At 51.3% G+C, this 12,470-nt stretch overlaps 1 protein-coding gene across 4 annotated transcripts; it reads left to right on the top strand.

Moving 5' to 3' along the window:
* The first annotated feature begins 4,343 nt into the window (after nt 1-4,343).
* On the top strand, nt 4,344-11,909 carry IRF1 (interferon regulatory factor 1). Of its 4 annotated transcripts, XM_047778591.1 has the most exons (11): nt 4,346-4,593; nt 5,464-5,507; nt 5,697-5,788; nt 7,312-7,411; nt 8,139-8,315; nt 8,435-8,484; nt 8,575-8,707; nt 8,889-9,011; nt 9,324-9,373; nt 10,092-10,227; nt 10,880-11,909. In XM_047778591.1, the coding sequence occupies exons 3-11, from the start codon at nt 5,702-5,704 to the stop codon at nt 10,990-10,992; spliced, it is 969 nt and encodes a 322-aa protein (XP_047634547.1). In that variant the 5' UTR covers nt 4,346-4,593; nt 5,464-5,507; nt 5,697-5,701; the 3' UTR covers nt 10,993-11,909. The 4 variants fall into 4 exon arrangements, with proteins under 4 accessions (XP_047634546.1, XP_047634547.1, XP_047634548.1 ...); XM_047778590.1 differs by lacking the exon at nt 5,464-5,507 and having other exon boundaries at nt 4,344-4,593; XM_047778592.1 differs by lacking the exons at nt 5,464-5,507; nt 5,697-5,788 and having other exon boundaries at nt 4,347-4,593.
* The last annotated feature ends 561 nt before the right edge of the window (nt 11,910-12,470 follow it).

Raw genomic sequence — 12,470 nt, 5'->3', positions numbered from 1 at the left:
CCCCAGCCTCAGGGCCCCCTGGGGGAGGATGGGAGCTGAGGCCTCTTTCCTCCCAATGCAGTGTTTATAAGAAATGAAACTGCACAGGGCATCAGCGGCAACCCACACTGATACCCCGCTCCCCCTCAGGGGTTCCGGAACAGCCCAGAGTACTGGAGCAATCCTCTGCCCACTCTTACCCACTCTTACATCGCAGGACCCCTAGTGCTTTCCCAGCCAGCTGCTGACTCCCACTCTGCATTTAGGATTTTTATAACAGCACATTTATTCTGCTGTGTCATACACCATTTTTGCCAGAGCTGTGAGAGGGGAGGGGCTAGTCTTGTGCCTCAGCACATCCCCAGGAGTTGACCCAGAGCAGGCATGCCATTCATACTTGTTGAATGAATTAAGAAACGACTCTTTATTGGAAATTAGGCTCCTTTCAGACAGAGTCAAGCCGTTGATTGCTTTCACATGACTGTATACCTGACCTGAGTTAGCACAGTTTAGAACTGCCTGCCTCCCACCTTGCTGTGCAAATAGAGAGATGATGGCTGGGAGGGACTTTGAGCATCAAAGAGAGCTCTCTTCCTGAACCTGGAAGGCTGGAATGCCTGCTGGGGGTTCATCTACTCTGGGGACTGTGGCTCTTTCTCCAAGTAGTAGGTCCCACAGGGCCCAGTGCTGCCCTACTCTCAAAACCTTAGTTAAAGCCTTGCTGGGTCCTGTACTTCAGAACTAATTGGAACCTACCTAGGGGGTGAACACTATGTCCTGAGAGCCCAAGGGAGGGTGCTGGGGACAAGATTTAGTCCATATAGGAAGAGGTTTCCATAGGGATGATATTGCCCCCAGCAGCAGGCAGCCCCTTCTGCCAGTCCAGAAAACCTAGGGCCTAATACAGAGAAACTGCCCAATAAATTTACCTTCATTGAGTCACTGAGTGATGGCATAGACAGGAGGCATCTTGTGAGTGGGACCCTGCTCCTGCTCCAGAGATAACCCCCAGCTCAGCTAACTCCAGCTGCAGATGTGAGGAATCCACCTAGGTCTCTGCTGGAAAATGCAGACTTTGTTCCCCAGGTCACCACTCAGAAGGTGCTAAGTGGAGAAATGGCAGCAGGAAAATTAAGGGCCAGGGGTTTTGAGGAGGGGAAGGATTTCTGCTTGGCTGCTTTAGAGGTGCTTCATAGAAGACCAGGCATTTGCTCTGGGCCTTAGAAGAGAGACTGAAATTGAAATTGGGGGTCGGGGAAAGAACTGAGATAGAGGGTGGGGGTGAGTAAGTGTTGCTAATTACCTGAGGAATTCAGGGATGAGAAGCAAATGGAAGGAACAAAGAGGGGGAAAAATACAGTGTGTTCACAGAATGAAAATACATTGAAAATTTCATGCAATACTTTAAATACTGTCCTTTGACTAATGTTTTACAATTTAGAAGGGAGTTTGATAGTCTATCTAATTTCATCTTCATAACAATTAGGACATGTGCAGAGAGCACCTCTCTTTCACACATGAGAAAACTGAGGGGCAGAGAGGGACAGTAACTTGTCTCACACATCAAGTGGCAAGCGGCAAAATCTTAAGAACCGGAGCTTTTCGGACTCAGATCCACCCCCCCACACCCCCATGCAGGGAAGGAAGACCTAGAGGCCCCAGTGAGATCAAGAGGGGAGGAGGATGCGGAAGACCACCAGGATGGAGCTGGAATTAGGAAGAGAGAAAGCTGCTGGAGGCAGTGCAGAAAAGAGAGGCTAAGAGTTCTACTTGTGTGAATCTGTGGATAGAAGATTCATCCAGAATGTAAGGAAGCATCCAGAAGGCAGCCAGAGCTTGGTTTGGGGGTCACTTGCCTAGAGGGGATGGCTGGAATTACAGAACATGAGTATTTTGAGTCAGAGAGGGGAATGCGCCAACCCCAAATTACCAAAAGAAACCTAAAGAAGACAAAATACGTTCTGCCCACCTTCTCAGGGAATGTGTGATTCATCTTAGAATGGGATTCATCAAGAGCAGTTACAATAGATATTAGAGATACTTAAACAGGAGTTAGCTTTATTTCACTGATTTGGAGTATAGCCCCCCCAATCATGATAAGCAGATTCTTAGAGGCTTCAAGATTACATAAGAATCCCTAATGTTAAAAATTTTTTAAATTAAGAAAAAGCAAAGAACACTTCAAAGATGTAAATGATAATTTCATTGGTAAATCCTAACACTGGGGAATTTCTCCTTAGCAAAAAAGTATTGATGTGCGTGAAGATTGAGCTACACAGTGCTGTTGGTGTTATGAAAAAATGGAAATAACCTAAAGGTCATTAGGGGATTAATTGGGTAAATTTTTATTTATCCTTGTGATAGAATATATGTACCCATTACAAATGACATTGGAGAAGTTATTTCATGACACAGGATGCTCATTTTATACATATGTACACACACAGATGATTATCTGAAGCAAAATAAAGTTCTTGTTTTAAAGCACTTTTGACACTCTCCTGTTGCCTTCACAGGGTCAATTTCTCAAAACACATGAGCTGCAAACTTAATCTCCCTAACCTTATTCTGAATTTCCCAGTGGCTATGTCAAATTCTTAGAGATAGGATAAGCATTCATTTGCTGCACAGAGAAAAAGACTTCATAACTCAGGAGCCACTTGTTCTCTACTCTTCTTGCTCAGAAGGGCTTGGTCTCTATAGTGTGCTCCCATTCCCATCTGCCACTTAAAGCACCCCAATCCTTCTCCCACTTCTAGGACAGCTTCCACTTTGCTTAAAACCCAGCTAGGCTCTTTTCTCCCAGTTTCTCCTCCCTCTCTGCACCCATCAGTATCTGGGAGACAGCTCTGACCCATTCCTGTTGGTTTCCTGGGAACCAAGCTCGGTCTTACAGCATCAGATTTGGGTGTACCAGAATTGGATTAACCCATCCATTTCTTCTGCGGGAGGGAGCTGTAGTGTGACTGACAGGTGGAATGCTGCATCAAAGTGTCTATTTATAGCTTGTAACATTGAAATTGGGGGCTGCTACAGAGGGCGAGCTTGGGTGACAGGAGTGATACCATCAGCCTGGCCTGAAAGAGTGATTTACTTCTGAGTCAGCAGCTTTGGGGAGGTGAAGGAAGCAGCCTGCTAGGCCAGAGTTCTGGATAGAAAAATGAACATAGTCCAGTCACTAGGAGCACAAGCAGGGCAAGGTCTAGTTGTAAGCACAAGAGTTAAAGAGCTGCCATTCCCAAAGAGCTTAGGACCTGAACTTTCCAACCCTTCCGCTAGACCCACAGCCTTGCTCAGCCCTAAGCAATTCCCTTATTTTGCCCAGAAACCCTCGGGACTAAGCATTGAGGGCCCAGAGACTACACCAATGCTTCCACAGTGGGGCTCCGATGCAAGTGCCACGTGAGTCTGTGGATGTGGCCTAAAGGAAGAGGGCTAGGAGGAACCAAGGCTACCCCACCCCTACCCCAACTCAGCAGTCCTGGGTTTTCTGAAACCCTTCTTCCTTTCCCTAAGGCCAGTCGTGGGGCAGTCCCAAGGAAGTAGACAGAGAAGTGGAAGAGATCCCTCCCCGGTCACTATTAGACTCTGGACAGGGACCTTGCAAATCATGCATCATCTGTAGCCCAAGTAGGGCATGGCGCTTTATAGACATCAGCTTTTTGTCACTGTAAAGCCAGCAAGATACGGTTATTGTTACTGGAAACTGAGATACCCACGAGTCCCTTGGCAGGCTGCACCAGCAGGGGCCAATCTGTCCAGGCAGTCCCAAGCAGGGTATGCTTTCCTTTACTTCCCCAGGGCAGGTGAGTGACCTGGAGGTAGGTCACTCCTCAAAAAGGCGACCTTTTGAAGAGCCAAAACCCTCCCTCTTGACACCCCATTTCCGGACTTGAGGAAGCGGGTTGGTTTTGGAGATTCAGTCCTGGCCTCCACTCTTAAGGAGGAGGCAGGTGCCCAGGTGACCCCCTCACCGGGTCTGGGGAGACTGCTGTCCCTACCCTCCGTAAAGGAAGACGAAGAGATGGCCATGGGAGCTAGCAGGTTGGGGAGTGCTGAGTGACGGGAGTAACTGCGGGCCGGGGGCGTTTGGCTTTCCAGGACAGCCTTTCTCCGGGGCGAGCTGCTGTGGGGGTGGAGTGGGAGCCGGCGGGGCGGGCCCGCGGTCGCCCCGGGGCGGCGGCGCCAGGCCGGAGGGGGTGGGGAGGGGCAGCCGCCCTGTACTTCCCCTTCGCCGCTAGCTCTACAACAGCCTGATTTCCCCGAAATGATGAGGCGGCGCCGGCCAATGGGCGCCCTCGCGGCTCTTTAGGAGGCGGGGCCGGGCCTGGGCTGGGGGAATCCCGCTAAGTGTTTAGATTTCTCGCCCGCGTCGCGGTTCAGGCAGTGCGCGCCACTCCTTCGTCCAGGCAGGACGTGCGCTCGAGCCCGGCCGAGCAGAGGCCAACGGGAGCCGTGCCAAGCCAAGGCCAGCCGTGCCCAGCGGCTCCGCGGCCCGGGCATCTTCTGCCTTCTCTTCGCTCCCACTGGGAATCGCGCTCCTTGCGCCCACACAGCAGCCCTTGCAGCGCCGGGACCCTCGGGCACCACTGCCGGATAGCGCTTGCTGCCGAGGTGAGCACACCTTCTCCGCGGGAGGCATCGGTGGCGTCGAACAAAGGCGCGCAGGGCACAAGGAAGTAGGGACCGAAAACCCTAGCCGGGAGAGTGGCGGGCGCGCGGCGTTGCCTGGGTCCCGGCGCGGGCTCAGGAGGGCGCTGGAGGAGAGGCGAGCGGCTGCGCCGGGTAGGGGGAGGCGGGAGGGGAGGCGGACCGCTGCATGGACCGCCTACCCGGCCAAGGTTGCCGGCGCCCGGCCGCTGTCGCAGATCTGTGTGCGCGAAGCCGCGGGCGGCCTCTGGGTGGCCCTTGTGTGTTGGTTGCGCGCATCCACGGGACTCGAGTGTACGTCGGCGCGTGGGCGCCCTGTGCTCCTGGCGTCAGCTGTCTGTGCACAGGCCCCAGGTTTCAGGCGGTCTATGCAGGTGGCGGGGTCTGGGGCTTGCTGACCAGGGTGGCTGGAGGATCTCCCCGGGCCCCGGGAGGAGGCGCCACAGGTGTTCCTTGGGCCACTAAGCCCGAGGAGGGGTGTCTGGCGGGAATGGTTAGCGTCCCCGCCTTTGCACTGTGGCTGTTAGGGAGGTGTAGAATAGAATAGATGGGGGGGGGGGGGGCTGGGCGGGAGGGGGGTGGTGTTCCAGAATGCAGGGTGCCTCCTTGTCCCTAAGGGAAAGTGGACAGCTAGTGGCAACAACTCAAGTATGGAAATTTCTGGCATCAAGCAAAAGAAGGCCCTAGCTTCCCAAAGGATTTGAATTTTGAGAGAAAAGTTCTGGAATTTAGATATCTGGTTTCTGTTTTGTTTTTTGGGTTTTTTTTGCTTGTTTTTGTCTCTTCCTACATATACATCCTGAACCATCACTTGCATGCCTCTCTCTTCCCAAGACTGTCTAGGAGGGAGGGAGTGAAGAAGAAATGTTTTGCTCAAGGTGATAACAAGATTCGGAGGGTGGTTTTATTCCAGAGAAAGCCCTCTTCCCAACTGCAGTACTACAACTGTAGTACTTGGTACCTGGCAGAGGGCAAGGGAGGGTAAATGAATGACCTGGGGTGGGGTAGGGTAATGTCCAGGGGCTTCTCGACAGTCCAAACAGGAGCCTTCTGTCTTCTCTTTACAGCCAACATGCCCATCACTCGGATGCGCATGAGACCCTGGCTAGAGATGCAAATTAATTCCAACCAAATCCCAGGGCTGATCTGGATTAATAAAGTGAGTGTTACTTTTGGGTTTTTCTGCCACTGTTTTAACCTATGTCCTTTGGGGGACCAAAGCTTCAGATGCAGCTCAAAAAGGGAAGTACTGGGAAGCAGGCAGATGTGTTTCTCAGTGGGCCCTGCATGCACCAGGGCCCCACCGGCTGACTTCTGCTTGCCTCCCTTCTTGAGGTATGGACAGGTCACCCATCTGAGGGCACTGATAGGTTTCCAGTAGCAGGATACTCCCAGCATCTGCAGAGCCATAGTTCTGGTCTCTCCTGAGGGAAATACCTACAGGTACACACAGCATCCTGCAAGGCTCCAATCAGTCAGATAAGAGACAGAAGAGTGGGCACTGCTGGCAGGGGAAGGTAGCTGGCTTAGCAGGGGACACAAGAATGAACTTTGCATTAGTTGTCCAGGCCCAGGGGGCCTCTTGCTGGTGCTCATGGGGCAGCATAGACCCTGCACACTTAGCAGTAATAATAGTATTCATAAGAGTTCCTATGGTGCAAGAAACGAATCCGACTAGGAACTTTGAGGTTGTGAGTTCGATCCCTGGCCTTGCCCAATGGGTTAAGGATCTGGCGTTGCCATGAGCTGTGGTGTAGGTTGCAGACATGGCTCGGATCCCGAGTTGCTGTGACTCTGGTGTAGGCCGGCGGCTACAGCTCCGATTAGACCCTAGCCTTTTGCACCTCCACATGCTGTGGGTGCGTCCCCCCCAAAAGAAGTAGTATTCATAATAATAGCTAATGCTTACTATATGCTTACTAGAAGCGGGCATGGCACCATGCTAAGTGTGACACATTGTGTCATTTAATCCTCAAAATAGTCCTATGAGGTAGATCCTATTAATCTTCATTTTCAGGTAAGGAACCTGAAGCACTGAGAGTAGGTAATGAGATCACACAAAAAGCAATGAAGCCAAGATTTGAACCTGAGCAGTTGGACTCAAAATGTATACTGTAATGAAACCTGAGAGCTTAGCCTTTATATTTGTTTCTGTGTTTCCTTCATTTCACAGAGGAGGAAACAATGAGGGACAAAGAGGTACAGGGGCAATGCCAGGTTCACACAGGTGGTCATCATCCAAGTATGGCCCTGTGCCCCCACAGGTGTATGGCCAGGACCCCCTTTGTAGAAGCCAGTGTTCTCAGTTGTCACTCTGTAATGAATGGAGCAGCCCTATGTAATGAATGGAGTTCTCACTCCCATGTTGGTGCTGACAAGCTGGAGTGAAGCATCCCAGGGTATTCTGTATGAGTCCCAGCACATCTGTACTAGGCAGAAGGTCTTTGCTGAGCTCATGGTAGCACAAACTCATCAGAACCCTGAGCCCCTTCTGAGAGATCTAGAATGATGGTGTAGCTTGTTTAAGCCATTCTCAGGATGGGTCAACTCAAGCCATATGTCAGGGTGAAAAGGGGAAGTCAGCCTTTTCTCAGACCTGGGGGCTGGGTAGATTCAGGCCAAAAGCCTGTGGTCTCTGAGCTGACACAGCCTTGTGTGTATGTGTGCTTGTGTGCTGTATAGGAGGAGATGATCTTCCAGATCCCATGGAAGCATGCTGCCAAGCATGGCTGGGACATCAACAAGGATGCCTGCCTGTTTCGGAGCTGGGCTATTCACACAGGTGTGTGCCCTGGACTCCAGCTTAGGAGGGGCTGGGAGGAGATAAGGGAAGGCTCTTCTCTCAACACAGAGGTTCTTTGTTGGGTTCTCTGACCTCCCTAAGATGTACAGAATTCAGGGGTAGGCAGGGGGGCAGACCTCTTCATCCTCAAGGGGAGAGGGTTCATCATTTCAACAAATTCACAAAGGAATTTGTGAAGCCAAAATCTTAGAAAGTGTGGCTTCATGGAGTTTGTGGCTGGATTAAAATTCTCTCTGGTAAAAGCAGTTGTAAGCATGGACATTGAAAGAAACCCAAGCCTTCCTTTTTCTTGATCTAAACAAGTTGGCCTAGGCCCGAGGTCCTAGGTTGGTAGCCTCCTTTTATCCTTGAGAGATGGGGCTCTTGGCCCATCTCAGACCAACCAGCTTACCAGTTACTATTCTTTGATGCCTACCCTGGGTCCACTCCCATGTTTGGAAATATGAGTTCCAGTCCCTGCCGTCTGGCTGCTGAGAGCCAAAGCAGGGAGACTTGGCATGATTGGGGACAAAGACCACATTTTTGGGCTTGGCCTCTCCGGTGCTTTTGGCAGGGCCCTTCACTGAGGCTTGCTGGATGTATTTGAGCCAAGTCTGGGCAGCATGAGAGCTTAGGGTTACCCTTGTCTTTCTCCTTCCAAGGTGGGGTGCAGCTGAGGCTCCCCACCTATGGCCCTGATGATCCTCTTCACTTTCCTGCCCACTAGGCCGATACAAAGCAGGGGAAAAGGAGCCGGATCCTAAAACATGGAAGGCCAACTTTCGCTGTGCCATGAACTCCCTGCCAGATATTGAAGAGGTGAAGGACCAGAGCAGGAACAAGGGCAGCTCAGCTGTGCGGGTGTACCGGATGCTCCCACCTCTCACCAAGAACCAGAGGAAAGGTAGTCAAGGGCTCTGGGTCCCGGGGAAGGCCTCAGAGAGGGAGGGAAGGAAGAAGAAAGGCAGCCGGGGCTCGTATGCCTGCCTATACACAAAGGCTGACAGCCTACTTGCCCCACAGAGAGAAAGTCCAAGTCCAGCCGAGATGCTAAGTGCAAGGCCAAGAAGAAGGTGAGTATGGTTCATCACCTGAGAGTCAGGGTGGGCAGCTGAAGGAGTGTCATAGCAAGCTTGGGCCTAAGCTTCTTTCTCGTTCTACAGTCATGTGGGGAATCCAGCCCTGATACCTTCTCTGATGGACTCAGCAGCTCCACCCTGCCTGATGACCACAGCAGCTACACAGCTCAGGGATACATTGGGCAGGACTTGGACATTGAACAGGCCCTTACTCCAGGTAAGGAGGACCAGATCTGGCAGGGGACCATATAGGTTGGTGGGATGGCTCTTTCTCTTGGGTCCATCCATGCTTTTGGATGGTAGCCTGTTAGAGCAGGCTGTGACTGGGGAGGATGATGGGTGTCCCGGCAAACTAAGAAAGCACACAGCTCTAACCAGAGGTTTCCATTGTCCTGAAGCACTGTCACCGTGTGCCATCAGTAGTACTCTCCCCGAGTGGCGCATCCCAGTGGAAATTGTGCCAGACAGCACCAGCGACCTGTACAACTTCCAGGTGTCACCCATGCCCTCTACCTCTGAAGGTTGGTGCTTCTGGGGCCTGGCCTGCCTACCTGCCTGTTTGGGTCCAGGGAGGGGTTTCCTGGGGGAGAAGAGATGCTCAGAACTGCCTGAGCTAACTGGTGGAGTGGAGAGAAGAGGGAAGAGGTGTGGCTTTGGGGTTCGAGAGACTGAGACATCAGGACAGTGTTTTGTTCTGGAGTCTCTATGCAGATATCCACTGGGAGGCCTGTGTGTGTGTGTGTGTGAAGGGGCAGGGGGACCTTGCGGGGCTGGCACTGCAGGGTGATCCCGGCTGACTGCCAGCCAACCTCTCTGCTATTCTCCATCCACAGCTGCAACAGATGAGGACGAGGAGGGGAAATTAACTGAGGACATCATGAAGGTAAAGCCCTTCCTACCTCCGTGGTGCTCACAAGTGTGTCACATCCGTGTGGCTGGGGACCACTGACCTCCTTGGCTGGTGGGAAAGACACTGTGGAAGGGAGGGCAGGACAGAGGCCTGGTTTCTGGAAAGCTCCTAGGACAGCCTCAGGGCCTCATACAGCTCTGAGTCAGCCACCATCAATTCCAGGTCCCTGGCCCTGTGTCCTCCGTCCCAAAATGCCCTAGCCCTGTCAGTGCGGGAAATGCACATCGGGTTTCAATAATCAGCCTGTAATGTGTGGCTTTTTTTTTTTTTTTTAAGCAAATTAGGTTTTTGGTTTTTTTTTCTTCAGTTTTTAAATTTTTTACTAAAAAGTTTTTGTAAGAGTTGTACCCAGCCTCTGTTCCATTAGCACAGAAAATGGAGACATGGGCCTAGTTCCTTAACTCTAGATCTTCTAGGTATCTTTTCTTGACTTATTATGTTAACCATTGTTTTAGCCACACTCCCAGTTGGTATGTCCTTACCCAGTTGAGAGGGAAGTCTTGGAGATTCTAAGAAGGTAGACCCTCACCTCCCTGGCCCCTTGCTAACTGTAGTCCACATCTACATCTGAGGATGTGAAAATGGCCAAGGATGGGATCCTGGCTGGGAAGCTTTGGCTCATTGAAGGCAGGGCCAAAGGATGAGTCTGTACAGGAAGTGAGCTGATGCCTTCTTGTTTCTTTGTCCCCAGCTCCTGGAGCAGTCAGGGTGGCAGCAGACAAACGTGGATGGGAAGGGGTACCTGCTTAATGAACCTGGGGCCCAGCCCACCACTGTCTATGGAGACTTCAGCTGCAAGGAAGAGCCAGAAGTTGAAAGCCCTGGGGGTAAGAAGACCCTGGATCCATACGGTTTCTCAGAGAAGGGAGAACCATGTAGTAGGTGGGGAAGGCTTGGGGGCAGGGCTAGAGAGCAGCAGAGGTAAAGCATCCTTTTTGACATTCATCTGGGTCCAGGAGTTCCCATTGTGGCTCAGCGGCAACAAACCTGACGGGTATCCATGAGGATATGGGTTGGATCCCTGGCCTCGCTCAGTAGTTTAAGGATCCAGTGTTGCCATGAGCTGCAGTATAGGTCACAGATGCAGCTTAGATCTGGTGTTGCTGTGGCTGTGGTGTCGGCCTGCTGCTGCAGCTCCGATTCGACCCCTAGCCTGGGAACCTCTATATGCTGCAGGTGCAGCCCTAAAAATAAATAAATAAATAAATAAATAAATAAATAAATAAATAAATAAAACCTCTATATGCTGCAGGTGCAGCCCTAAAAATAAATACATAAATAAGTAAATAAATAAATGCATCTGGGTCCAGACAGCTTGCAAATTGGCTCCTGCTCCCAGATCCTAAAGATGAGGCCGCCCTTGGGTGGAAGCAGAGGCTGCTGTGTCTGTGCCCTTCAGGGATAGGACTGGAGGGTGGCGGGGAGAGAACACCTGCCTCCCTATCCCCAGTCCTCACACAACCTTTTTCACATCTTTAGGGTATACTGGGCTGATATCTTCAGATCTGAAGAACATGGACACCAGCTGGCTGGACAACCTGCTGACCCCAGTCAGGCTGCCCTCCATCCAAGCCATTCCTTGTGCACCGTAGGCGGGCCTTTGGCCCCCTTTTAGTCCTCTAGGTGAGCAGGACCTGGCATCATGGTGGCTGTGGTGCAGAGAAGCAGGACTCCTGTGGCCTCTTGACATGACAAAGTGTGACCCCACTGCTGACCGGGGATGGGGCCAGTTTCCTTGGAACAATGGCCTCTTGGGGACTGGCAAGCCAGATCTGGACTCATGTTGTGGGGTAAAGCTGGCCTTGTCTCCTGGGAAGATGGGCTTCTGAGAGTGGTGTGTCAGGAAGAGGTCTCAGACAGGAGTCAGCCTCCAGCTCTTCCCTCTGAGCCCAGCTGCCTGGAGACGGTCTTGCTGTCACTGAGCTGGCCCAAGGGAATGGACCATTGACCTCAGAAAAGCACAGCACCAACCCCAGGGTTGGCTCTGCACTAAGAGACGATTGCACTAAGTGAATCCTGTTCCCAAAGATTCGCCTCCCTTCTTAGCTGAGCCTTGGGGACTGTTCCAAAGCCAGAGAAATGTGAAGGAAGAATGGGGTCCTGTGGGACATGTCCCCTCTGCCTCAGAGGAGCTCTGCCCTGCTCCCTGCTTGGGCTGGGGGGCTTGTGAAAAAACATGGCACTTTTCTTGTGGACGCTGCCACATTTTTGATCAGAGGTGTACACTAATGTTTTCCCCAAGCTCTAGCCTTTGCATTTATTTATACAGTGCCTTGCCCTATACCCACCTGCCCCTTAAACAGGCCCCAGCAGCCCCTCAGCAGACCCAGGGAGGCAAGTGTGAGCGCCTTGGTGTGACTTTTAAAATTGGAAATGTCATCTGACCACTAAGTCGTGTGCGACCACACATGTATATGTGTGTAAATATGTACATTTGTCTTTTTATAAAAAGTTAACTGTTTATAAGGGGTGTGGCCCTTTATTTAGAAATAAATTGTAGATGATTTTACTTTTTGTAGATACATTCTGATGGATTCATTGTTGGCATCCTGCCTGAGCTTGACTTTGGGGTGAGCAGTGAGTGACATATGCACCTATTGCTAAGTCCTTTCAATTATGTTCATGGAGAAGATGCCAGGAGAAAGGATAGTCATTGCACATGGACATGCTCATGTAAATATAGTCACTGAGATGAATTTTGGCTTCTGGGGCCTGGAGAGTGTTAGGTTTTGAGTTTTCCTATGGAATGTGCCATAGACTCTGATGTCCTGCCAAACACAATGCAAGGGTACTCAGGTAGATGCTACTCCAAAAAGTTAACAGTTGGTACAGTACAGTCACAGACAGATCAGACACCGGCTCCCAAAAGGTCCCTGAGGCCTGCTGTGCCAAGCATTACTTGCTGTCCATTTTCTGCACTGATGGGAATGTTCTCTTGCACTGTCTGCCACAGTAGGCAGCGGCATAGGGAGTTCCCTGGTGGCTTAGCAGTTAAGAATGCAGCATTATCACTGCTGTGGCAGTTTGATCCCTGGCCTGGGAACTTCCACATCCTGCGGATATGACCAAT

Source organism: Phacochoerus africanus, chromosome 4 (genome assembly GCF_016906955.1).
Source record: "Phacochoerus africanus isolate WHEZ1 chromosome 4, ROS_Pafr_v1, whole genome shotgun sequence".
NCBI lineage: Eukaryota > Metazoa > Chordata > Mammalia > Artiodactyla > Suidae > Phacochoerus > Phacochoerus africanus.
Note: the sequence above shows the minus strand (reverse complement) of the source record. Positions and strands in the feature narration are given on the sequence as shown.

What these genes read in the sequence shown, in the direction of transcription:
- IRF1 (XM_047778590.1), top strand. Translation starts at nt 5,702, where the DNA reads ATGCCCATCACTCGGATGCGCATGAGACCCTGGCTAGAGATGCAAATT. An exon ending in CACCAAGAACCAGAGGAAAG is followed by an intron (nt 8,316 to 8,434) that starts GTAGTCAAGGGC and finishes CTTGCCCCACAG; the next exon opens with AGAGAAAGTCCAAGTCCAGC. An exon ending in TAACTGAGGACATCATGAAG is followed by an intron (nt 9,374 to 10,091) that starts GTAAAGCCCTTC and finishes CTTTGTCCCCAG; the next exon opens with CTCCTGGAGCAGTCAGGGTG.